This window comes from Triticum urartu, chromosome 3A (assembly GCF_056163025.1).
Source record: "Triticum urartu cultivar PI428250 chromosome 3A, HENAU_Tu73, whole genome shotgun sequence".
NCBI lineage: Eukaryota > Viridiplantae > Streptophyta > Magnoliopsida > Poales > Poaceae > Triticum > Triticum urartu.
The window spans coordinates 5,575,725-5,602,303 of NC_141875.1; the positions used below are offsets into that span (position 1 = coordinate 5,575,725).

Consider the following 26,579-nt stretch of genomic DNA (forward strand, 5'->3'; position numbering starts at 1 on the left):
TGTTTGTCGGTGGAACCGGTCTCACGTAAGAGTACGTGTAAGGTTGGTCCGGGCCGCTTCATCCCACGATGCCGCCGAATCAAGATAAGACTAGTAACGGCAAGCATATTGAACAAAATCAACGCCCACAACTACTTTGTGTTCTACTCGTGCATAGAACCTACGCAATAGACCTAGCTCATGATGCCACTGTTGGGGAACGTAGCATAAATTCAAAATTTTCCTACGTGTCACCAAGATCTATCTATGGAGAGACTAGCAACGAGGGGAAGGAGAGTGCATCTACATACCTTTGTAGATCGCTAAGCGGAAGCGTTCAAGTGAACGGGGTTGATGAAGTCGTACTCGTCGTGATTCAAATCACCGATGATCAAGTGCCGAACACACGGCACCTCCGCGTTCAACACACGGAGACGCCTCCCATGCCTTGATCCAGCAAGGAGGAGGGAGAGGTTGATGAAGATCCAGCAGCACGACGGCGTGGTGGTGGATGCAGGGCGTCACACTAGCAGGGCTTCGCCTATACTACGAAGGAGAGACGTAACGGGGAGAGAGGAAGCACCAAAGGCTGAGGTGTGAAATCCCTCCTCTCCTCAACTATATATAGGAGGACCAAGGGGGGGTGGTGCGCCAGCCCAGGAGATCTAATCTCCTTGGTGCGGCGGCCAGGGGAGGTTTCCCTCCCCCCCAAGGCACCTCGGGGTGCCTTCTACCACTTGGACTCCTCCTTGGTGGAAACCCTAGGGGCATGGGCCTATAGGGGCTGGTGCCCTTGGCCCATATAGGCCAAGGCGCACCCCCTACAGCCCATGTGGCCCCCCGGGACAGGTGGCCCCACCCGGTGGGCCCACGGGACCCCTCCGGTGGTCCCGGTACAATACCGATAACCCCGAAACTTGTCCCGATGGCCGAAACAGCACTTCCTATATATAATTCTTTACCTCCGGACCATTCCGGAACTCCTCGTGACGTCCGGGATCTCATCCGGGACTCCGAACAATATTCGGGTTACTGCATACACATATCTTCATAACCCTAGCGTCACCGAACCTTAAGTGTGTAGACCCTACAGGTTCGGGAGACATGCAGACATGACCGAGACGTTCTCCGGTCAATAACCAACAGCGGGATCTGGATACCCATGATGGCTCCCACATGTTCCACGATGATCTCATCGGATGAACCACGATGTCAAGGACTTAATCAATCCCGTATACAATTCCCTTTGTCTATCGGTATGTTACTTGCCCGAGATTCGATCGTCGGCATCCAATACCTTGTTCAATCTCGTTACCGGCAAGTCTCTTTACTCGTTCCGTAACACATCATCCCGTGATCAACTCCTTGGTCACATTGCGCATATGATGATGTCCTACCGAGTGGGCCCAGAGATACCTCTCCGTTTACATGGAGTGACAAATCCCAGTCTCGATTCGTGCCAACCCAACAGACACTTTCGGAGATACCTGTAATGCACCTTTATAGTCACCCAGTTACGTTGTGACGTTTGATACACCCAAAGCACTCCTACGGTATCCGGGAGTTGCACAATCTCATGGTCTAAGGAAATGATACTTGACATTAGAAAAGCTATAGCATATGAACTACACGATCTAGTGCTATGCTTAGGATTGGGTCTTGCCCATCACATCATTCTTCTAATGATGTGATCCCGTTATCAACGACATCCAATGTCCATGGTCAGGAAACCGTAACCATCTATTGATCAACGAGCTAGTCAACTAGAGGCTTACTAGGGACATGGTGTTGTCTATGTATCCACACATGTATCTGAGTTTCCTATCAATACAATTATAGCATGGATAATAAACGATTATCATTAACAAGGAAATATAATAATAACCAATTTATTATTGCCTCTAGGGCATATTTCCAACAAGTAGCCCCTGAACCAGGCTTCAATGACGATGAGTCCGGCGCGCAGTTTTGTCTTCGGCATTGCAAGGCGGGTTCCTCCCCCAAATACTCCATAGAAGAGTTTGAACACCAGAATAGTGTCCGGCTCTGCAAAACAAGTTCCACATACTACCGTAGAGAGAATAATATTTCCACAAATCCAATCTGCTGACACGTTTGACAACATGACATCACGCCATGCCCCGGTCATTATTCGAACCATTTTTCTCAACCAGCACCGCACATAACGCAGGGCGGTTTTCTTGACGTGTCTTGTCAAAGCAGAGATCGTGTCCCCCTTATTACGGGATTCTCATCAATACGAACGTGGGTTACCCAACCGCGCCATCAATTACGGCGCCTGGGGAATAAGCAATTTTACCAGGCAAGTGGGGAGGCGCATCGCCTCTTCCACCCTTATAAAGGGACAATGTTTCACCCCTTTTACCCATGGCTTCTACCTCCTTGCTTATCCCTTCTCACGCACTCGAGCTCCAGCGCCCAAGCTCGCGTCCTTCTTCTCAAACCACTCCAAGCATGTCCGGAGCAGGAGGCAAGTGGGTGGTCTCCTCCGTCACGGAGGATGTCGAGGATTTGTCACGGCAGATGTCCTTAGTATCAGGACTTAGTCGCGAGGCCAACGCATCTATGTGGTAGCTTGAGAGGGGTTGAGTGGGACGAGAGACGCAGGGCGGATCAACACATAAGACAAGGATTTAGACAGTTTCGGGCCCCGGGAAATATCATCCGGAATAGCCCTACATGCTGTTTGTGGCTAGGTCTCATTATCATCACGAGAGAGACGCCGTAAACCGGCCCTTTGTGTCTAGCCCTAGAGATTGTTTCTTGCTTGTCCCTCTTTAGGGACCCTGCCCCTCCTTATATATGTTGAAGGGGCGGTTTACATGACTAGTCCTAGTTGGATTAGGATTATTCTATTACAAGTGGAGTCCTAGTCTTGCTTCCTTTGTAAGGGAATATTCCTTGTGCTTTCCTCATAAACCGGCCCACCATTAAACGTGAACCGGCCTTCTGGGCCATGGGCCTCGTCATCCATCTGACCCGCCCGCCGGGTTACTAATGAACCGCCAAGACCGGGCGGGTAGCCCGTGAACCGCCAAGCTCCGGGCGGTTCATGTTCTTTATTAAAAGGAGACCTTAATTTCCCTTAAATTTCCTTAAGGACCCCGCTGTCATGGGAGGGTGGGACAAAAGATGTCAAACAAGTTCTTATTATAAGCATGTATGACTAAATATATAATACACGGCTACATGGAATTCTTGAAGTGATGATCTGGCATAAATGACAAATTCCTATTTCTCAGGCTATTTCTATTTTCTCAGGCTATCGCAAGAACGTAGTGATGATCTGGCATAAATGACAGATTCCTTTTTTTTTCTCTGTAAGCTGTTAAAAGGGCTGGGTTTTGGTTCCTGATACTGAACAGAGTTAGAGACATGGTGCAGGGTTAGAAATGTGGCTTGGCTGTCCCTGATTGCAGGGTTAGAGACATGTTTTCTGGCCCACTTCACCGTTCAATTTGCAGCGACTGTTGTCTAGCAGGAATGTTTCTCCTATTTACAGTGTATTGTCGGATCTCGTCATTTCATCGGTAAGCTGCGGTGGTGATCGGGTGCCACGAAGTGCAAGTTCCTTTGAGAAGTGTACATTTTTTCATGCCAGTAGCAACACATGGTAGTTGACTTGTGGAGTATTGCTCTTCAAACAGGTAGCAAGTGATGTTTGAGTCTCACTCATGGCGTTTCTGGAGATGCGCACCGATGGAGTCCCAGACATTGTTGGAGATTGCTTCAACCTGATCACAACTTCCTGCCTTGATGCTTCAGTTTTCTTTGCCTTGTGAGAAGTGTCTGGTGCTGGTTTCACCAGCGGTAGCGCTAGCTCTAGATGATCAGGTGAACGAGCCGTACCCGTACGTGTGGTGTGGGGAACGTGCTTAGTTTTTTCTCTGCGGCTCGGCTCCTACTCTGCTGTAGTATGACACTGTTTGCTGTTCTTGTGTTTTTTCTGCTTGTTTTTTTTTGAGTGCATTTTTTAGTGCTTTTTCTGCTTGTTTTATATAGGCCTTCTCCTTTCTTTGGCTTTGGTCACAAGAGTGCTTTTCAAATTCAATATTATTTTTTAATTACATGGTCAACATGTTTTCAATATACATTTAACATTTTTAAATGCTTGATTGACACTTTACAAATACAAATTTAACATTTTTCCAATGCAATACAAGATTAATTTTTTTGAATACATGGTCAACATTTTTAAATATAGGTCTTTCTAGATATTTCAACAAGTGACTACATACGAGGCAAAATGAGTGAATCTACACTAAAATATGTCTATATACATCCGTATGTGGTAGTCCATTTGAAATATCTAAAAAAACTTATTTATATTTAGGAGCGGAGGGAGTAATATAGTACAATAATTTTAAAATTTTACTTGCCCTAGGTTTTCCCGCCATAGAAACACAATCTGTACCATGCATTTGCCGCATCCAACGGTTAAGCATGCGGTGAATCCCTGAAACGCTGGCCGTCCGTTCTCATGCATCCGATGGCTAACATTTGTTAGCTCTCTGCCGGCCTGCAAAAGGCTGCTACGCATGAGCCCATGTTTGTAAAGAAATCAGTGAGCGAAAGGACACGGCAGCCAAATGGGTCCCATCGTATTACAAAATCCCTTGGTTAACATGCTTCATTCCGGTGTCTCTGCTCTGCAAGAAGCTGTGTGCAGTGCATAATTTCTGACGCAATAAATACTGCTAAATATTTTTGTTATATTTATGTTCCAATACTTTCTTTCTTTTTGCAAAAACATATGACTTATGTTCCAATACAACTTTATAAACAAGCAAAAAGAGAAAGGAAAGAAATACAACTAGGCCTTTGAGTATTCGTACAGCCAAACAGATTTGGGCAAAACTGTTCCTCCTCAATTGAAAAATAAATAAATTTCTGACTTGGGTCATGTTTGAAATGGGTGTAAGTTTATACATCTGTATTTATTTTATAGGTGTAAATTACAGTCAATATTTTATTTCTGTTTGGAAAGAAAACGATGGAAGATGCCTGTATTTTAAACCGGCCAGGAACATGAGGAAACGCTAATCCAAACAGGACCTTGAGGTGCAAAGACGTGCAAAGCACGTGTCGTTAACTACAGTAGTATATGCAAATATAACATTTTTTAAATACATGATCAACTTTTTTTCACACACATTGTATATTTTTTGCATACATTTTTCATGCACGTGTGAAATATTTTCTCTATACAATTTCAACATTTTTTAAATGCTTGTTTAAAATTCTTTCAATTTTTTCTATAATTCATAGAATATATTTATTTAAAATGTTTGGAAGTTTAAACGAAAGTAAAAAAACGAACTTAAAAAATAAAAGAAAACGAGGACGTAGTCTCCCGCGCGGCTGGACGCCAGCCTTACGCGCCAGAGACATACTCTCACGCGTGCCCCTAGCAGGTCACGGGCCAGCGGAGTTCGTTCGATCAGACTCGGCTGCTCGATACGCAATTTTCTTATTTCGGTTTTATTTCGTCAGTCACCAGTCAACTTTTCACTTTAGAAAAATTCCGAAAACAATTAGAAAAATTGTAAATATATGAACCATGGATTTACCAAAAAAATCACAATCATCTAAAAAGTTCATCTACTTTTAAAAAAATTCATCAAATTTCAAAATAATTCATGGAATTTCAAAAAAGTTATTCATCGGGTTTTAAGAAACTTTCATAAATTTTTAAAAAGGTTCACAAATATGAAAATAATCGATTAAAAAACTTCATGGATTTTTGAAAAATTTAATGGAGTTGAAAAAAGCACAAATTTCAAAAAAAAAGTTCATCGACTTTAGAAAAGAAATCACAATTTAAGAAAACAAACATATGGAAAAGAACAAGAAAAAAGAAATCCGAATAAAAACGTCGGGAAAATGACCAACAAATTTGAAAAAATGAAGAAAGTGATAAAAGGAAACATAAAAGCAAATGTGCACCAGCAGTAAGCTAGCATAGTGCTTACCACGGTTCCTTTCAGCGCTGAGGGTACGAGTTCGAACCCCTTTTTGCCGCACCTTTATTGGAGTTTAAACAGAAGAATAAGGTACTGCTTCTCTCAGTTTACAGGGTGTGCGCGTACCTCCAGGTCGTTAATTTGACCAAGCTAATACAAGTCATATATTACAAAAAATATACCAATATAAACTCAGATATTCTATTTTCAAACGATATAATTTTTATGTTACATAGTTTATATTAAGGTGATAAAATTGACAACCTAGATATACATGTAGGACTTGTAAACTGAAACGGAGGTAGTATATGGGTTGGCCTAGAGCGAAGTGGGGGTATGCGCCCGATGGTAGAAAGACTTAACGGGTGCAACAGGCGTTGCTTAGGAAATGCTGAGGCAAGCGAGCGGGAGGCGGGCTAATGAACGTTCCAACGCATGGGTCAACGGGTGAGCCTACTAGGCTGCGGCCCATGTGCGCACCCCTGTGCAATTTATGAGCACTTTGATGTGTAAGGCGCTGTAGAGGAGCTCCCCGCCCGAGACACACCCCGAGTTTGCATCGAAAAGCTTCTTTTGGAAGAAGAGCTAACATTGCCATGATCTCACAAGAAGATATCAGAGTTCAAGTTGTCTCTTTAATTTGGATCCTTTCGATCTACGTTATTTTTCATCGGTGATGGTTGCTGTTCTGGGATGTTGGTCCTATGGGGTCTTAGCACGACGACTTCCCAACTGTCTACTACAACAATTTGTGCCCGATTCCGGAGAGGGGTGATGACGGCGACGCGCCTTTGGCTCGCTTCGGTGCTTGTAGTCTTCCCTAGATGGTCAACGGATTTGTATGTAATTTTTATTTCTGGTGTTTGTTGTACTGTCATGATTGAAAATGAATCGATTGGAATTTGAAAGTTTTCCTGCAAAAAAAAAGTTGTAGCTGCATGGCTACACCCATGTTCTTCTCCACAAGATCAATATGGAGTTAAATTTTTTATTTAGAAAATCTGGTTTCTGTTTTTTTAGATCCTGTTTGGATTTCTGTTTTTCTTTTTCTTTTTTGAGAAACTGTGGGATTTCTGTTGAGAGGGAAGAAGTGTGGACCACAAAAATGTCGATGCAACAAGGTGAAAGATTAGCAAGACATGTGGGCTTATGGGCCCTGGGCGGTTGAAAGAAAGCGTTATGTCCTTTCCTCCCCCAAATCCGAATGGGCTCGCCGGCGGCGAGCTCGGCCACTCCGGCTCCGGCGACCGAGCCTCCCCTCCCCATCTCTCTCCAGCATACATAGTCTCCGTGCCCCCCAGCCCACGTATGTAGTTTAAATTCCTCCTGTTTGTGCTCATCCCACGTATGTACACCATTTCCATTCCACGGCTATAAAATTTCTTCAACTAATGGCCTTAGGAACACATCAATGTCGTTGACAGGTTTCTTAGGGCCTTGGATGAGAATTGGCATCATAATGAACTTCCGCTTCATGCACATCCAAGGAGGAAGGTTATACATAGATAGAGTAACGGGCCAGGTGCTGTGATTGTTGCTCTGCTCCCCGAAAGGATTAATGCCATCCGCACTTAAACCAAACCATATGTTCCTTGGGTCACTTGCAAACTCAGGCCAGTACTTTCTCTTGATTTTTCTCCACTGCGACCCATCAGCGGGTGCTCTCAACTTCCCGTCCTTCTTACGGTCCTCACTGTGCCATCGCATCAACTTGGCATGCTCTTCGTTTCTACAGACGTTTCAACCGTGGTATTATAGGGACATACCACATCACCTTCGCAGGAACCCTCTTTCTGGGGGGCTCGCCGTAAACATCACCAGGGTCATCTCGTCTGATCTTATACCGCAATGCACCGCATACCGGGCATGGGTTCAGATCCTTGTACGCACCGCGGTAGAGGATGCAGTCATTAGGGCATGCATGTATCTTCTGCACCTCCAATCCTAGAGGGCATACGACCTTCTTTGCTGCGTATGTACTGTCGGGCAATTCGTTATCCTTTGGAAGCTTCTTCTTCAATATTTTCAGTAGCTTCTCAAATCCTTTGTCAGGCACAGCATTCTCAGCCTTCCACTGCAGTAATTCCAGTACGGTACCGAGCTTTATGTTGCCATCTTCGCAATTGGGGTATAGCCCTTTTTTGTGATCCTCTAACATGCGATCGAACTTCAGCTTCTCCTTTTGACTTTCGCATTGCGTCCTTGCATCGACAATGACCCAGCGGAGATCATCATCATTGGGCACATCGTCTGGTTCCTCATGATCTTCAGCAGCTTCCCCCGTTGCAGCATCATTGGGCACATCGTCTGGTTCCTCTTGATCTTCAGCAGCTTCCCCCGTTGCAGCATCACCGTATTCAGGGGGCACATAGTTGTCATCGTCCTCTTCTTCACCGTCTTCCATCATAACCCCTATTTCTCCGTGCCTCGTCCAAACATTATAGTATGGCATGAAACCATTGTAAAGCAGGTGGGTGTGAAGGATTTTCCGGTCAGAGTAAGACTTCGTATTCCCACATTTAGGGCATGGACAACACATAAAACCATTCTGCTTGTTTGCCTCAGCCACTTCGAGAAAATCATGCACGTCCTTAATGTACTCGGAGGTGTGTCTGTCACCGTACATCCATTGCCGGTTCATCTACGTGCATTATATATAATTAAGTGTGTCAAAAACCATTACAGAACATCATGAATAGATAATTAAGTGACCAAATTAATAGAAGTTCATCATCACATTAAAACCAAAGTACATACATAGTTCTCATCTAACAACATATAGCTCTCCAGAGCATCTAATTAATTAAACCATACATTGAAACTATGTAAAAAAATTCAATGCGAAAACAAATGTGATCATAATCGCAACCAAGGTAACAATTGATCCAATGGCATAATGATACCAAGCCTCGGTATGAATGGCATATTTTCTAATCTTTCTCATCTTCAACCGCATTGCATCCATCTTGATCTTGTGATCATCGACGACATCCGCAACATGCAACTCCAATATCATTTTCTCCTCCTCAATTTTTTTTATTTTTTTCCTTCAAGTAATTGTTTTCTTCTTCAACTAAATTTAACCTCTCGACAATAGGGTCAGTTGGAATTTCCGGTTCAACTACCTCCTAGATAAATAAAATATATGTCACGTTGGTCGGCATAATTGTCATAAACAATAAATGAACCATATAGTTATAAAAAGATAATATTATATACCACATCCGAATCATAGCCAGGACGAGGGCCGACGGGGGCGGATACCAAAACCATCGCACTATATAATAACAAGCAATAATAAAAGTAAGAAAATTAGACAAGTATCTATCTAAAGTAAGAATTTTTTCTTTCAGAAAGAAGATAAGAACAAGAGGCTCACCACGGTGGTGCGGGCGACGAGATCGGTGCGGGCGATCGACGGCAGTGAAGACGGGAGTGGGACCTGATGGGCCGCTAAACCTAGACAAATCTCGAGGAAAATGGAGCTTTGAGGTCGAGCTTCGAGAGGAGAAAGCTTAACTAGTGTGGCTCGGGCATTTCATCGAACACCTCATGTGCATAGGAGGTGAGCTAGAGCACCACAAAGCCCTCCCCTCGCCGGCCAGAGAAAAACAGAGCACTAGGGTGCTCTGCTCGCGGGCGAGGGGTATATATAGGCACCTCATTGGTCCTGGTTCGTGGCATGAATCGGGACTAAAGGGAAGCCTGTGGTCCCGGTTCAAGCCACCAACCGGGACCAATAGTGGTGGGCCAGGAGCGAGGCCCATTGGTCCCGGTTCGTCCCACCAAGCGGGACCAAAGGGGCATGACGAATCGGGACCAATGCCCCCACGAGGCCCGGCAGGCCCCTAGCCTCACGAACTGGGACCAATGCCCCCATGGGTCCCGGTTCTGGACTGAACCGGGACTAATGGGCTGACCCGGCCTGAACCAAATCCCTCTTTTCTACTAGTGATGGCATGCTCGCATTTTGAGATAAATAAGCTAGTGGGATGAGTCTCTTAGATTTAGGTATATAGGGTACCATGTGTGGCTCCCAACCTTTGTTTGTGGGTGTAAGGACATCTCTAATAGAATCTTAAAGTCTCTTTTGTGCGGATGTAATAGAATCTTGAAGATAATTAAAAAACAAAAAGCTTGCTCCAATTAGTTTAGTCACAAGAAATGACAATGTATTGGGAGCCTGGTTCCTAATCGATCCCCAAAATTGATTTTTAAAAACAATTCAAATTGTAGCTCAATCTTTTGTGTTGTGCATCCATGTGAACATTCCACTTGATCTTTAACATAAACTTCATAATCAGCTTCACAATTGTTTGTACATATTGTGACGGTGTCCCAGACTAGGGTCACTCACCACGTCGTCTCCTGGCCAGGTGGGCCAGGACGAGGACTCCATGTCGGTTCACTGATGGGCCACGTCGAGGCGGCCCATGGCGTACGGAAGGAAGGCGCCCATGCATACTCCAATAGAGGTCGTCTACAACACATTTACCTTGTATGTAACCGACTAGGTAGTAACCCTACACCCCCTGGGTGCCTATATAATCCAAGGGCTAGGGCTCATGGACGACGCACAACAATCTCATGGTAGATCACATGCGGTTTTACTCCATCCCAAATGAAAACACAAGCATGACGTAGGGTTTTATCTCTTAGGAGAGCCCGAACCTGGGTAAAACCTTTGTCTCTGTTACCATCACATCAAGGCTATTTGCTCGGGGCCCCCTATCCAAGATTTGCCGAAATCGACTCCATCATTGGTGGCCCATGGTCCCGCTACGTAGTCACAATGATCCGATGGAGATCTGTGTATGCTAGAAAATCAGTGCATACGTCACTTTCATGTCGGGACAGACTTTTGTCTTCGACGACATAGCTTTCCTTGTTGGTTTGGCTGGCCACCTAGGTGAAACCTCAACCCTAGGTCAAATCATCAGATTTGACGATCGAGATAGCACCACGGATTTTCGCAGGAATCGGGCCTTCACGAGCTGGGTGTCATACTACCTAGTCGAGGATCTTCCAACTGTTCTGAAGAATTGTTCTGAAAGTCAGCTTGGAGGATCTTCCAACTGATCTGAAGAATTGTTTTCTGCACTGCACAATATTTCCAGAGGATTATCCATTCCGAAGAAAAGTGGTAATCAGGCATTGGATCGCAGATGGATTCATTAAAGAAACAGGGAGCAAAACATTGGAGGAAGTGGCAGAGGGCTACCTGAACGAACTTGTAAACAGAAGCCTACTGCAGGTGGTCGAGCGGAATTGGTGTGGCCGAGTTCGCAGATGCCGAATACATGACATTATCCGTGTTCTTGCTCTCTCTAAATCAGAAGAAGAATCCTTTTGCCAATTTTACAATGGCTCAAGGACTTTTCGACCGAGAACAGCTGACCCCATTGTTGTGTGCACCAAGTCTCCGCTCTCTGCATGTTTTCACGAGTCATCTGAGAATTGATTCTCTGCAAGCTTTCCTCAAACCTGTAAACTTGCTGTCAACATTGGATCTGCAAGGAGTTCAAATCAAGAGACTACCCAAGATGGTCTTCAACTTGTTCAACCTGCGTTTTCTAGGTCTTCGAGATACTCAAATTGAATATCTCCCAAAAGAAATAGGAAGGTTACAGAATCTAGAAGTCCTTGATGCTTGCAATGATATGCTATCGGTGCTTCCAGTGGAAGTAGCCACACTTTGAAAATTGAAATACCTGTATGTGACTACTGTTCCGGCTGTAGCTGACGAGAGAGTTCTTGCTTTTGATGGGATCTAGGTGCCTAAGGGTATCGGCAATTTGACCGACTTGCTGGCCCTGCAATTTATCGAAGCTAGCAGTGAGGTGTTGTATAAACTAGGATGTTTGACCAAGTTAAGAACTTTTGGTATCAGTAAAGTCAGGCATGGTCATTGTGCATATTTGTGTGGGGCGATCACAAAAATGGTTCATCTTGTTCGTGTATCAATTGTTGCAGTTGATCAAAGGGAGGTCCTGCAGCTAGAAGCACTTTGCTTACCACCAACTGTTTCAAAAGTTGACATATTAGCGCAGCTGGACAAAAGATTTCTACCCCAGTTTGTCTCATCCAGTTCAAAACTTATTAACCTCACTGATCTACATTTGAGTTGGTCCAAATTACATGAAGACTCTTTTGCATGCCTCTTGGGCTTGCATGGCTTAGTTAAACTTGTCCTTAATAACGCTTATGATGGAAAGGAGCTACACTTCCGCGCAACGTCACTTCCAAAACTCAAGGCACTAGTGATATGGGATGCTCCAAATCTCAACAGAGTTACAATTGAACAAGGTGCAATGCAAAATATTGTTGACCTATTACTCAATGACTGCCCAGAATTGAAGGATCTTCCTCACGGCATCGAGCATCTTAGAACCCTCGAGTATCTACTACTGCACGGAATTTCTGAAGAGCTGACACTGAAGCTTCAGCGAAATGAGGAATCAAAGGAATGCGATGAAGATTGGATGAAAATTAGCCATGTGAGACGGGTTGAGTTTAATTGAGTGCAGGCAGGGGTTGTTAGTTGGCGACGCAAAGGTTTTTGCACTGCTCTGTATTTTTTCAGTTTGAAACGGTGAAGCACTTCTCCTTTATTAGTGCTTCGATCTTTGCGAGCGATGCCAAAAGCAAGCACGCACAGATATGTGATGTTTTGTGAACGCTACATGTGCAATATTATCCTTTTTTCTTGCTTTCTTGAGTGGACTTATCTGTATGGAGCTGGTCGTCTAGCTTTATCCTGTTATTGGATGATGTCATGTCGACAGTATGGACAACTTTTATTTTACTGTCATCCCTTCTCAACCATCTAAACTCGGTTTCTGTATTCATATTTCAGTTAACAGTTCAATTGTGCGCTTGCTTGTACAGTTGTAGGTTCTTAGCTTTCTACAACTAGATGACGCAAGAAGCAATTAAAACCGAGAATTCTGTGGGTATTTGTCCAGCGGCCCTTGAGACTATAGCATGTAGAGAAGCCGTCTCATTAGCGCAGGACCTTCATATCCATTAATTTGTGGTTTCTTCAGATGCCAAGGAAGTGGTTACAGCTATCCAGAGAGAAACTCAAGGCAATACTGGGGCTATCATTAACGAGATTAGAATCTTAGAATCTTCTTTTAATTGTAGTTTCATTTTCGAAGGTTGTGCCGTCAATTATGAGGCACATAGTTTAGTCAAGTTTTCTCTTTCTTTAGGTTTGGGACGTCACATTTGACTTCGCCAATCCCATGATCAGACTTGTATCCCACAATTTGCTTAAATAAGCCATTTAGAACACATTAAGATATACATCAACCTGTCATGCAGATTAGGAGAGTATTGCATCTTCATGGAGTGGTATTTTGAATAGTAAGGATACTCTCCTCTGAGTTGACCAACAGCTTGTCTTGCACATCTAATTCACGGGATCTCCGATCACAAAGAATAGGTTATCACTGTGAACAACTCATATTGTGGGTCTCACACCCATCTCCCTCGATACATTATCTATCACATTACGTGATAGACCCTTAGTAAAAGGATCTGCCAGATTTTTAGACGTTTGGATATAATCCAATGCAATAACTCCGGAGTTTTTCATTTTCCTGATAGACTTTAACCTTCTTTGAACGTGTCTTGATGACTTTATGTTATCCTTTGAACTGCTCACTTTCGTGATCACAGTTTGATTGTCGCAGTTCATAAGGATACCCGGTACAGGTTTCTCAACAACCGGCAAGTCATTCAAGAGCCGACGAAGCCAATCTGCTTCGACCGTATATGTATCTAGTGCTGTGAGTTCTGCTTCCATTGTTGACCTCGTTAAGATGGTCTGTTTGCAAGACTTTCAAGAAACAGCACCACCTCCATGAGTGAATACATAACCGCTTGTGGCCTTTATCTCATCAGCATCTCAGATCCAGTAAGTCACTATACCCTTCAAGCACCTTTGGCTGCCCGGTGTAGTGAATTCCATAATTCGCAGTGCCTTTCAAATAACGCAAAACTCTTTCTAGAGCTTTGCAATGCACATCTCCTGGTTTTGAGACAAACCGACTCAGTTTGCTAACAGCAAAAGAGATGTCAGGTCTTGTAGCACTAGCTAAGTACATAAGCGAACCAATAATCTGAGAATACTTCAATTGGTCTCTAGCAATTCTTCGATTCTTTCGAAGTAACACACTTGCATCATAAGGTGTTGGAGAGGGCTTACAGTCACTATAGCCAAAGCGACTCAAGATCTTTTCCACATAGTGAGATTGAAGCAATGTAATCCCACCATCATCGTCTCTCAACAACTTAATATTCAGAATGACATCAGCCACTCCTAAATCCTTCATCTTAAAACAGCGAGATAGGAAATTCTTGACCTCCTTAATAACATTCAGATTTGTTCCAAAAATCAGTATATCGTCAACATACAAGCAAAGGATAACTCCCTCGCCCCCACCATGGCGATAGTACACATTTGTCAGCTTCGTTTACAACAAAGCCTGCGGCTGTTAAAGTTTTTTCAAACTTCTCATGCCACTGTTTAGATGCTTGCTTGAGTCCATACAAAGACTTCAGCAACTTGCACACTTTTCCTTCCTAACCATCTAGTACAAACCCGCCTGGTTGTTCCATATAGATTTCCTCGTCCAACTCTCCATTTAGGAAAGCAGTCTTAACATCCATTTGATGAACGAGAAGACCATGCGAGGCAGCTAGTGAAAGTAGAACTAGAATAGTGGTCAGTCGAGCCACAGGTGAGTAAGTATCAAAGAAGTCTTCACCTTCCTTTTGGGTATATCCCTTAGCCACGAGCCGAGCCTTGTACTTTTCAATAGTACCATCAGGCCTAAGCTTCTTCTTGAATACCCATTTGCATCCTATATGTTTGCACCCATAAGGACGATCAGTTATCTCCCAAGTTTTATTCGCCAAGATGGAATCCATCTCGCTACGAACCGCTTCCTTCCAGTAGTCAGCATCTTCAAATGCATAGGCCTCTGAAATAGAACTGGGAGTGTCATCTATGAGGTACACAAGAAAGTCATCACCAAAGGACTTTGCAGTCCTTTGTCTCTTGCTCCTAATAGGAACTTCATTGTTCTCCTTCACAGGACTTTCAAAGTGTTCCATCGAAATTGTAGGTTCGGTAATTGTAACAGGTTCCTGATTCGATAAACTAGGCATCTCCTGATTAGATGGGGTAGCCATATCCTTCATGGGAAAGATATCTTCAAAGAAAGTCGCATCATTCGACTCCATGATCGTACTGACATGCATGTCAGGTATCTCATATTTTACAACTAAGAATCTATAGCCAATGCTATGAAAAGCATATCCCAGGAAAACACAATCCACAGTCTTTGGTCCAAGCTTCCGCTTCTTTGGAATTGGAACATTGACTTTCGCCAAACAATCCCATGTTCGTAGATAAGAGCGTTTTAACCTTTTCTTCTCCCATTCCTCGAATGGAGTTATCTCTTTGTTCTTTGTGGGAACTCGGTTTAGGACATGACATGCCGTCAATATCGCCTCCCCCCACCATGCCTTGGAGAGACCCGATGTGTCTAAGATGGCGTTAACCAAATCAGTTAGAGTATGATTCTTTCTTTCGGCTACCCCATTTGACTGAGGTGAATAGGGAGGCGTCCTCTCATGGATTATACCATGTTCCGCACAAAAAGCATCAAATTCATTGGAAAAATGCTCTCCACCACGGTCGGACCTAAGCCTCTTGATTTTTCGATCAAGTTGGTTTTCCACTTCAGCTTTATAGATCTTGAAAAAGTTCAAAGCCTCATCCTTAGACTTCAGAAGATACACACGGCAGTATCTAGTGGAGTCGTCAATTAACGTCATGAAATATTTCTTTCCATCTTTTGTCAAAACACCATTCATTTCACATAGATCTGAATGTATGAGATCTAGTGGTGCAAGATTTCTCGTTTCCGCAGTCGTGTGAGACTTACGAGGTTGCTTAGCTTGCACACACACTTGACACTTAGATCCCTTGACAGTGGTGAAACTAGGGATTAAGTTCAACTTCGCTAGTCGCGGCATGCAACCAAAATTAACATGACAAAGACGTGAATGCCACACATTGGATTCACTATTGTTGCAAATATGATTAACAACTTTATTGCAAACGTCTGATAAGGATAAACAAAACAGACCTCCTGACTCATAGCCTTTACCAACAAAGGTTCCATACTTGGATATTACAAATTTATTCGACTCAAAGACAAGCTTGTAGCCATCTCTACACAGAAGAGATCCGCTAACAAGATTTTTTTTTACGGAGGGGACATACTGCACGTTCTTCAGCCGCACGATCTTCCCTGAAGTAAACTTCAGATCGACCGTGCCAACACCACGAACAGAAGCACTTGAATCATTGCCCATCAGCACGGTTGAAGTCCATGCGGTCTGATAAGACGAAAACATGGAAATATCACCGCATACATGCACATTAGCACCCGTGTCAATCAACCAATCAGGAGAATGACATACTGAAAGAATAGTGGGAAATATACCATACCCATCATCCTTCATGTCAGTGTCTCCAATGACAACATTAGCGGTCTTGCCGCCTTTCCCAGGGCGACGCTTGTCATAGCGATTGGGGCAACTAGGAGCCCAATGATCAGGATCCCCACACACATGACACACACCTTTCTTCTTGTCATTCTTCTTCATGAAGTTCGTGTGTTGCACAGCCTTGTTCTTCCCATCAAACTTTGCTTTACCATCAAACTTGCCCTTGTTCTTGAACTTGTGGGGCTGGAAGTTCTTCTTCTATACCATACTGGCATTAGATCCTCCCTCAATACCTCGAGCACGTGTGTCCTTTGCTCTCGTCTTTTCTTCCATATCAAGAGTGTCAATGAGATCCGGGGCGAAAAACTCTTGTTTCTTATGCTTCAGCAAGGTAGCAAAGTTCCTCCATGAAGGAGGAAGCTTAGTGATGATACCTCCGGCAACAAACTTGTCCGGTAGCATACAACCGAAGTGCTCAAGTTATCTAGCAAATGACTGTATCTCATGAGCTTGCTCAACCACGGAGCGCTCTTCAGTCATCCTGTAGTCATAGAATTGCTCCATGATGTACAGCTCAGTGCCAGCATCCGAGACCCCAAACTTGGCCTCGAGTGCATCCCACATATCTTTTTTATTATCAATTAACGCGTAAGCATCAACTATGTTCTCACCAAGAACACTCAAGAGAGCAGCCTTAAATAGAGTATCCATTTTCTAAAAGGCTTGTGCCTGTTGAGCATCAAGCTCCCCTTCAGGTTTGCCGAGAGTGGCGTCATAGCAACTCATGGTTTGAAACCATAAGACTGCTCTCATGCGCCACCTCTTATAGTGGATACCCTCAAACATAGGAGGTCTCATGGAAGTAGCAAAATCACTTGGGGTAAATTGCCTATAATAAGGTTTTTGGATTGTTGGAAATATGAGCAATTTACCAAATGATTTTATTAACAAAAATACTAGATAAAGCATAACTAATATAGTAGAGATAAAACAAGTCATGCGTTCTGACAGAGAGAAGGTAAATAGCTTCTGCATATATGAACCGTAGCCTATTATATCTATAGCAGACAATAGAACTAGTTGCATATATGAGATAGAACCTCACATATTTAGGTAAGTACTAGCACGAGAAACTGTCGCGGGATATCTAACAGAAAGAAGAACACATACGTGACAGCAGCAGCAGTAGCACTGGACTTGGGGTCGGTGTCCTCTGCAGCCATGTCGTCGAGGAGGTTGTCGACGTCGGAGTCCGGGGCGTCCGTGACGAAGGAGTCAGTCAGTAGTCGCGCAGAGCGCTTCCCAAAAACCTTATCACCCTTCTCCCGTACAGGACTCAAAGAGGTGCGGTTTCGGAGGCCTACTGTCCCGACCTGCAGTGCATGCCGCAAGTCGGGATGAGGAAGACAACAGCGACGGGAGGCGAAACGAAGAGACGGAGGCGATTTCAGCTTCCGTGTGACCTTTCGTATACCCGTAGTGCGTGGTAAAAATTTAGATATCGGCTCGGCTCAATCCCGCAACCCGTGGCGTGGCGTGGCGTGGCGTGGCGGGCGGCGAAGGAGCGCGCATGGATATCCCTCTTGTTCTCATGCTCGTACAAGTGGGGAAAGAACCTCCCTTATAAGGAGGTCCAACTCCCATTAAACTAGCAATGTAAGACTAAACTTTTATACCACCTCTTGCCTTGCACAAATGGTCTAAGTGGGCCATTAGAATTTATTAGAAATTTATGAAACTGTTATTGTGATAGGCCCAAAATAGACAAAATTCCAGCACAATCTGTCTCTTTGCTTTGTTGACGAAACTGTCAATCCTTGCCTTGTTCGAGAAAGTGTTGAAAGCCCAAAATCGGCGCAACACTTGCTGAAGGAATTTCCAGGCGCGTAGGGTGCGAAAGGTCTGTGAGAACATTGCCCTGACGCGTGCGGTAGAGGACTTTGACTGGCACTTTGACCGTTGCAGCTCTGGTTGCCATGAGAGAGACCGGTGGCAAGCACCTCCACCACTATAAAACAATGCGACGTGATCCATAGCTATAGTGGACATGCTTGGCTAGCTCCGGTTTGGTTCATTGGTTCCAGGTTGCTCTGGTCGAACATCGAAGCAAAAGCATCACACTCAGAAAGAGAGAGAGAGAGCGAGAGAAGATGGGCATGGCGAGCGGCTCCTTTTCTTGGGCGCACACCCTGGCGCTCCTAGTCATCCTCCTGGCTGCTACCTTCATCTGCTCGGCAGCCGATGATGCCGACGATGGTAACTATTACTGCTAATCGCTCTCGACTCGATCGTGTTGTTTGTATGTACTCCCTTCCTAAAATATATATATAAGAGCGTCTAGATTACTATATTCTCAAAAAAAATATCTTCTTTTTCGTTGCAACTCATTACGTTTGATTTGCCGTACATGTAGAAGAGAGAGGCTCACGTCTGCTACGGCCACCTCCGTCGCCCCAGGGACGGCCGGTGCACGGCCAAAGGCGGCTGGAGTACGTCGGCGACACGCCGCCGCCCCCACCACCACAGACGGCAACCGCGGCACCGCGAGACCCTTCACACCGGCGGCACAGCGGACGCCATCTCTTGTCCACGAAATGAAATTGAAGACCGTCGCGACACGATGAGGCAACGCTGCACAGAGCATTTGTACATATAACGACAGTTATTTTGATGCTATAGTATGTGTACCAGGCGGGTTTTTTTTCCTTTGCACAATCTGATCTACCGAGTGTTAAACTGAGTGCTTAGAAGGAGGCGCAACACAGCAAAGGCAAAATAAAAACGATGTCCCGAAATTTGTCATTCTATATAAAGATTAGCATATTTTTGACTAATCTAATCCACGAGTATACAGTAAACATGACAAATATGATATGCATCTCATACCGACACCTAAGCATGTGAGCACATACAGTACATAAAATGAAAACATCTATGAACAGCAACTATACGACCAGCACATGAACGAGTATATAGGGGATGAACGAGTCATACCCTCCGGTTGGCTAGACCAACGCGGCGGCGGCAGCGACAACCTCGGCCGACGCCGAGGCCTTCTTCTTGGTGGCTTCGTCGTCGCCCATGGAGTCGATGCAGGGGAAGTAGTGCAAGTATAAGCGGACGGAGACGGGGACGGATCCGTAGCAGTCGCATCGAGATGCTCCCCAAAAACCTTATTGTCGTTCTCCCGGGAAGGAACTTGAACGACAGTGTTCCGGAGGCATCTGCTCGTTAGTCTTCACTTCGTAAGGGAAAATGGCACTTCCGTAAGTGACTCGTTAATTAATTCATAATTAATTAACAATTCTCGGCAGGCGAAAATAAGGCTCGACTCATTCCCGTGGTGCACGCGCGTCCGGAACATTTTCCAGACTCATTCCCGCGGTGCACGCGCGTCCGGAACATTTTCCAGACACTCTCAGACATTGCCCTCGCATTTGCAAGGGCCATCATGCTAGTTTTATAAAACCCAAAATTTTATAAGGCGAATTACCTGACCCAAACATTTCTGATAAACCCGAACGCCCAGCCTGAATTAATGGCAACCTTAATCACCAATCCGCTATTTTCTGAACTTTCAAATGCAAAAGATCGGTACTATACATGCTAATCTAGGAATTTGAACAGAGAGAGATGGAGAAATGCGAGATGCATTCAATATTGCACATGGTTATGCCAGAGCCATTTGAAAAATGAAGAGGTTTCTCCAAATAGCAGATCATGCAACACATGAAAAAATACAAGTCTTGAATACATCAAATTCGTCGATCCCAATGCAAACCAGTGACTTTAACAAAGAACAAACTTTTGCCGTCATCCAAATGTGCCCGGTAACAATGACAGATTGACAGCACATCACATAAACAATCAATTTCTTCACATCCGCCGCCGTCATACATGCGAGAGCCTCTGCCTTATCATTGCCGCGTCCGGCCTGCTGTTGGGGTCTTCCTGGATGCAGTCCAGCGCTATCTCGATGCAGTTGCGGGCTTGTGTGATAGAGTCGCCCGGCAGGCCATCAACATCCATGAGAGCTCGGACGTCTCCTCTCCACTCCTCATGAACCTGCTTGCAGACAGAAAGAATGTGTCTCATGACATGACGAGTTGACGACAACTGGAAGTGTAGGAGATCGTTGAGTAAGGGTACCTACCCAGGTGATGAAGTCGCCCGAAGAATCGCCCACCTTGGCGCATCGCCCAGTGACTATCTCCAGAATAAGAATGCCAAAGCTGTATATATCGGCCTTGGGTGAAATTCTGCCCTTGCAGACGTATTCCGGTGCCATGTACGCCCTGCATTCATCGTCCACCAGATCACTTATGTTAAATAGGCTGTGTTCAGCAAGATTGACATTTTATCATTCGAGCTATGACATTCTTACATAATTACTTCAGCAAAAATCTAACGGAATAGTACCATCCAATGACGGTTTATTGTCACATGCAGCTCCAGGTGGTTATTAACTTATTATCCCTCTCACAGTACGTGACTATTTTCAAAATAAATAAATATATGTAACAATATATTTATGTTAACACTTGACAAGATACTTGGACTTACAATAGACCAACGACCTGCTCCGTGTACGAGTGTGTTAGATCCGCTTTGAAGAACTTTGAGAGGCCAAAGTCGGCGATCTTCACACAGGTGATGTCTCCCCCATCGCCGCGGCTGACCAGTACGTTGCTCGCTTTCAAATCCAGGTGAACGATGTTCTGCTCATGGTCTAGTTCGTGGTGTAGGTAGTGCAGGCCTGAACATATTCCTTGCACAATCTTGTAGCGTCCGCTCCAATCTAGCACGTACCCACTTCCCTCTGCATGACAAACATGGACGTCTCATCTGTAAAGAGGTTGTCTAACTGAACAATGTTAAGAAGATGTTGGCACGTGGTATCATCCATACTATAGATAAGCTTATCGATGCTTCCGCCACTGAGATACTCGAAGCAGAGCAACCTGTCGTCGCCTGTGTCACAGTACCCCAGCAGCTTCACAAGATTCTTATGCTTGAACGCCATGAGCATGTGGGCTTCGCTAGTGAAGGCCGCCCCTACGACACCATCCTTGCTATGAAGCTTCTTTACGGCGACCTCCTTCCCTCCCATTGTACCCTGGTGCGTGGACAGAACAGAGAAGGGCCTTGGTCATGATGAACGAGTGATGACTAATAGTACTACATACGAGCGGGAAGTGCTTCTTGTGTTGTTCATAGGCGCATGCATATACATTATTATTGAGTAAAATGCATCATTAGTTCATTAACTCAAAATGATTACACGCTTTAGGCCAACAACTTGGGATTTGATCAATTTAGGCCATATAATCCGATCACTAGCGAGGAAAATAAATAAAAGAAAGGGTGCGCATTAACCGTGACTCGCGGCAAAACAAGGGTTTGCTAACCACTAGGCTGTCAACTGGTTTGTGTTGAGTGTCAATATACATGCATTGCATAGTCTGCGTGGATTGCTACTTATATTGGCTCCATCGGCATAACAACGCACTAGGCCCTTTCACGTGAAAAAAAAAACAGATGCAACTGCCTATTTATTGAGATGAGTGTTCAGCTAATCCAGCTTTAACAGTTTGTAGTACTTGTACATAATGTGAGCTGCATATTATAAACGAATCAATTACTACCTCCGTCCTGGTTTATTAGTCCTCATAGTATTTTGTATCAAACTTTGACCATAGATTTAACTAAAATAATAATAATGCATGTCACCAAAAAATATACATTGTATTCGTATTTGAACATAGTTTTCAATGATATTACTTTTTATTACGTGCATTAGCATTTTACTAGTTAAATCTAAGGTCAAAATTTAGCACAAAATTCAAAGGGGGCCAGTAAATCAGGACGGAGGTAGTAATAGTCTAGTGGCTAGCAATCCCTTGTTGTACCCTCAGCTCTTGTCTTCAAATCCCAACCAGTTCGTGCCTTTAAAATAAATAAATCAGTTCCACTATTGTGAAAAGAACCCTCTAAATATTAGTCAATTAGAGAGCGATCAAAGGTACGCTGATGAGGCAGTCACATGGCCGGTCTTTCTAATCCAAAATTGATTTTGGCCTTATTTGATCAAATAAACGAGTTTATGGTCTAGATTAATCAAGTCCCGAGTTATTGATCTAAAGCATGCAATCAATTTGAGTTAACGGACTCATGACACATTTCACTCTCTACTCATGTCAAGAAAGGAATCTAATCTACTAGAGTACTAGTAGTATTGGAACTATAGTCAATAGTTGACATCGGCCGTACGTGCTAGTGCTGGACGTTTGCATCAGCCACTGCTTCGTCTCTTTTCCGACAACACCAGCGCTATTCAACACCAGCGCATTTCAGAGTCCCCGTGCGAACTCTTGGACTCCATCGTCAGCCTTGGCACTCGCCTCACCATGGCCCTGATGGCTACCCACGTAGCTGGTCGTCGCTGCATGCTACGGTGTTTGATGTGGTGTTTCTGGTCACTGCCGCACTCCGGGGACCTGTCGTTGGGGTAGTTATAGCATGGAAGAAGACAGGGAGAAGAACGAGAGGAGGTGGCGGCAGTGTGCTTTCTGGTGGAGAAAACCGAAGCAATTAGACTTTTCACCGCATAAATGACCCGCTGAGTATCTCTATCCCTAATGTGTTGGGTTTGCTACGTTTTCTGTTTGTTTCCAGGTATTTTTCATGTTATGTGTTTGCAGATATATATTCAAATGATAAGTGTGACACGTGCGGCACGAAGTAACACTGCCATGACGTTTTTACACCTAAAATTGCCATCCAAAGAAATGAAACCCCAAAAAAACTGAAACTCGCCATCCAAGCAGAAAGTTGCCATACTTCACAACTAAAGTTTTCATCTCCGGATAAGTAAAGTTGCCATCATAAAACATCAGGGCGGAATTGTTTTGTGCCACACGCGTGACACTTCTTAGGGTCCTATATAATTAATAAAGTGGATGCACGCGTCGTCCAGATGCAAAGGCCGAGGGTCTTCCTCCTTTTCTAAAAAGAAAGAATGGTCCCCTGTTTGGGTTGGGCACTAGGTGCCCGCACTCCTGGCCACAGCCCAGAGTCGGCCCTGGCGTTGCCGCCCTCACCAGTTGCGGCACCGAGGGGAGACTTCGGTGCTGTTTGGTTTATGATTAAGGCTGCCTATGATTATTAAGTTATGCAAGTTTGATCAACTTAGGAGGTTGTTTGGTACAAACCTTTAGGCAACATGTTTTTTGCCATACTAGAACCCCACATGACATATACTCAAAAAGTAAGGCAAAATTTTCTTAATCTTGCCAATTTGTAGCTTTCATTTTGTTGAGCTAACCTTAGACAAGCTTGGCAAAAAAAAAAATAAGTAGCAAAGTATAGCAGTGAAAGGCCTAGAACCAAACAGCCCCAAATTCATCTCCCTCCCTGTCCTTGTGCGGTCACCAGAATCGAAAGTTTGAGGGTGTGACACCGCCGCCGCCGCGGCGTAGTTTTCTTGAAACGGAGAAGACAAGAAAGTGGGCAATTGGGAACTCCCGAACAGAAGTCACGGTCATTGGGAATGGCACAAAGCCACGAACAGGGGCCACGTACATGGATGGGCGAGTCAATGACTCTCTTTATGCAACGCGGAAGAAGACATGGTCGTCCATGAAACATTGTGAAATTTCGTTGAAATTGTCGAACGTTTTCCTCTGAATAATGATGTTTTTTTCCTATAAACTTGATAGAACTTCAAACAGTCTGACTAAAGACAAAGCTAATATAGGATGTAAAAGGAAACGGAGAGGGTACCTTGTACACGGTACCGAATGCACCGCTGCCTAGAGGGTCAGTGAAGTTGTTAGTCGCGTCCCTGAGCTGGCTGGCTGAAAACTGCATTGGCGCGGAGCTGCCAAGTTGTATGCTTTGCCTGGAAGGCACACGGGACAACCTCCCACGGAAGAGGTACCTGAGAAGAAGCATAATCCCGGTCACCAAGACGATGCTGCCGCTGCGAATACCTATGATAACTCCTATCATCGTTGCCTCCCTGCAAATGCAAAAATGAGTTGTAGATTTTTTACGGTACATTTTACCACCTATAGGACAGAGTAGTATCAAACAAGATCAACAGCTAAATGAGTTGTAGATTTTTTTAGGGTACATCTTACCACCTCTAGAACAAAGTAGTATCAAACAAGATGAACAGCTGATTAGATGGTTATTTTAGTATTTTTTTACAGACATTTTAATATGGGTAATTTGGTCTGCAGGTATTTCCCAGGTTCTGCTTCTGCATAATCCTTTTTATTAGATGGATCCCAGCGCATGCCTCCACGCTCCCCCACCGACCGTTTCTTCAGTCATTTCACACGCTTTCACATGCCAGAGCGCTCATGTCTAATGAGGAATCCCCGCATAGAGCTTGTACAAGTATGTATCATTCGGTTTGCAGAATAAGTTATTTTAAATCTGAGATTTTTCTTACATCATTATATTTAGAATTTACGTTTGATATACATATATTTATGTCCATATTGAACCACTACACAAAAAATCACTATAAGAAAAGTAAGATATGAGGAATAATATCATAAAATTTACAATTATATGTATATTTTAATACAATTTTAACTATTTTTTAAGATGTACCGAAAACCCTGGGGTGGACCTTATCCTCATGTGAGACAGGGCAACAGAGACACGAATCGTAGTGTAGCATTGCCGTATATATCTAGGCTGTTGGATCTGAAAAATAATTTGGTGTATCGTGAAAAAAGTTATGGAGCTTGAGGAGCAGAAATGTTGTGTTGTGGATCTCACCTTTGTGTTTGTGGGGTGGTGGCGCCGGCGCCAGCGCTGGTGCCATGGCGGGTGCTGTTGCCCAAGCGTCGTTGGGCGACGGCGGCGTCGCCATGTATTCGGAGATGTAATCATCGAACTTCTCCGTCCCATATCTGATGTAGCACCAGTAAGTTTTGACCGCGCCTATAGTCATGGTGCTGCGATGACCCGCAACATATTGTGTCAACTCGTTGAGGCAGCAGCTGCAGTTTTCTCTGGACAGGAACCTCTGGCACTGGACAAGGCCGTAGATGCTTTGGACGGCGCTGCCGTAGTAGCTGGTGCTGCTGGCCGCGGCGTACTGCTTGGACGCAATCGCCCGGCTAGATAGATCTTGCAGAAGCAATCTCCGCTTCCTCCGGAAGCTCACCACATCTTGGCTGCCGGTGAGGTCAAGCCCCAAATCGCTTTTGACCGCCACGGATAAGTAGCCGAAGCCCACCACCGGGGAGAGCTGGTAGTACCATACCATGCAGGTGTCGTAGAAGGCGGACGCGTTCCTGGCGTTGGGGCAGTCCTTCCCTTGGAGGAACCGGCCGGCGGCGTACCTGAGGCACTGCGCGCAGTCTTCCCGGCCGTGGTCCGCGTAGCACATGGCCATGCAACCCACCCCATCATCAGGGTCGCTGGCCACGTTGCCAACGTCAGCCCAGCCGGAAATGGCGCCGTCCTGGATGACGGACTCGGTAAGGTTGGGAAGAAGCCAGCGAACGTGGTCGTCGTAGGGGCTGCCTATCTCGTACTTTTGCGAGCCACACAGCAGGGACTGCTGCCCCGGCGAGGTTGTGCTGCCCCCCTGCCCCCGGCGGAGGACACAAAAGATGAGGAGGAAGGCGATCAGGCGCCTCGGCATGAAACCGGGCGCCATGGCCAAGAACTCGAGGTGTATCATGTCATGTACTCCTATGAGCTAGCCTAACAGCACGATGGCAATATGAAGGTCCAGCCAGCCAGATGCGTACAGCGCAGAGGAGGAGCCATGCCGCAGACAGCTAAAGATACAGTAAATGCGTGGAAGACGCGTTCCACCGCCAACTCACTGTAAGGAGTATATGAACAGTGTCCAGGGCAAACTAGGTTGCCTTGTGTCGTATACTAATTCAAGTGATGATGGCAGTAATCGCATTGCCTCGTAGTACTCTTTTGTTTTCCTTTTTTAGAGTGATACTAGTAGTACTCTTGAGGGCCAAGTCTCCATCAATCAGGATTCTGAATTGCACTGCACTGCACTGAGTCTCTCTCTCTTGACACCTACACCTGGTAGTCTACTAGTAG

General features: G+C 44.8%; 1 protein-coding gene and 1 pseudogene across 1 annotated transcript; one reads left to right on the plus strand and one right to left on the minus strand.

Moving 5' to 3' along the window:
* Window positions 1-10,396: 10,396 nt before the first annotated feature.
* LOC147977596 (disease resistance protein RPM1-like) lies at window positions 10,397-12,484 on the plus strand (annotated as a pseudogene).
* A 7,736-nt stretch (window positions 12,485-20,220) lies between these two features.
* On the minus strand, window positions 20,221-26,310 carry LOC147977597 (cysteine-rich receptor-like protein kinase 34). The gene is made up of 6 exons (XM_087516401.1): window positions 25,284-26,310; window positions 24,273-24,511; window positions 21,399-21,606; window positions 21,054-21,309; window positions 20,644-20,785; window positions 20,221-20,555 (listed from the first exon to the last, which is right to left on the minus strand). Exons 1-6 carry the CDS (start codon window positions 26,194-26,196, stop codon window positions 20,382-20,384), a joined length of 1,932 nt encoding a protein of 643 aa, XP_087372527.1. The 5' UTR covers window positions 26,197-26,310; the 3' UTR covers window positions 20,221-20,381.
* Window positions 26,311-26,579: the final 269 nt, after the last annotated feature.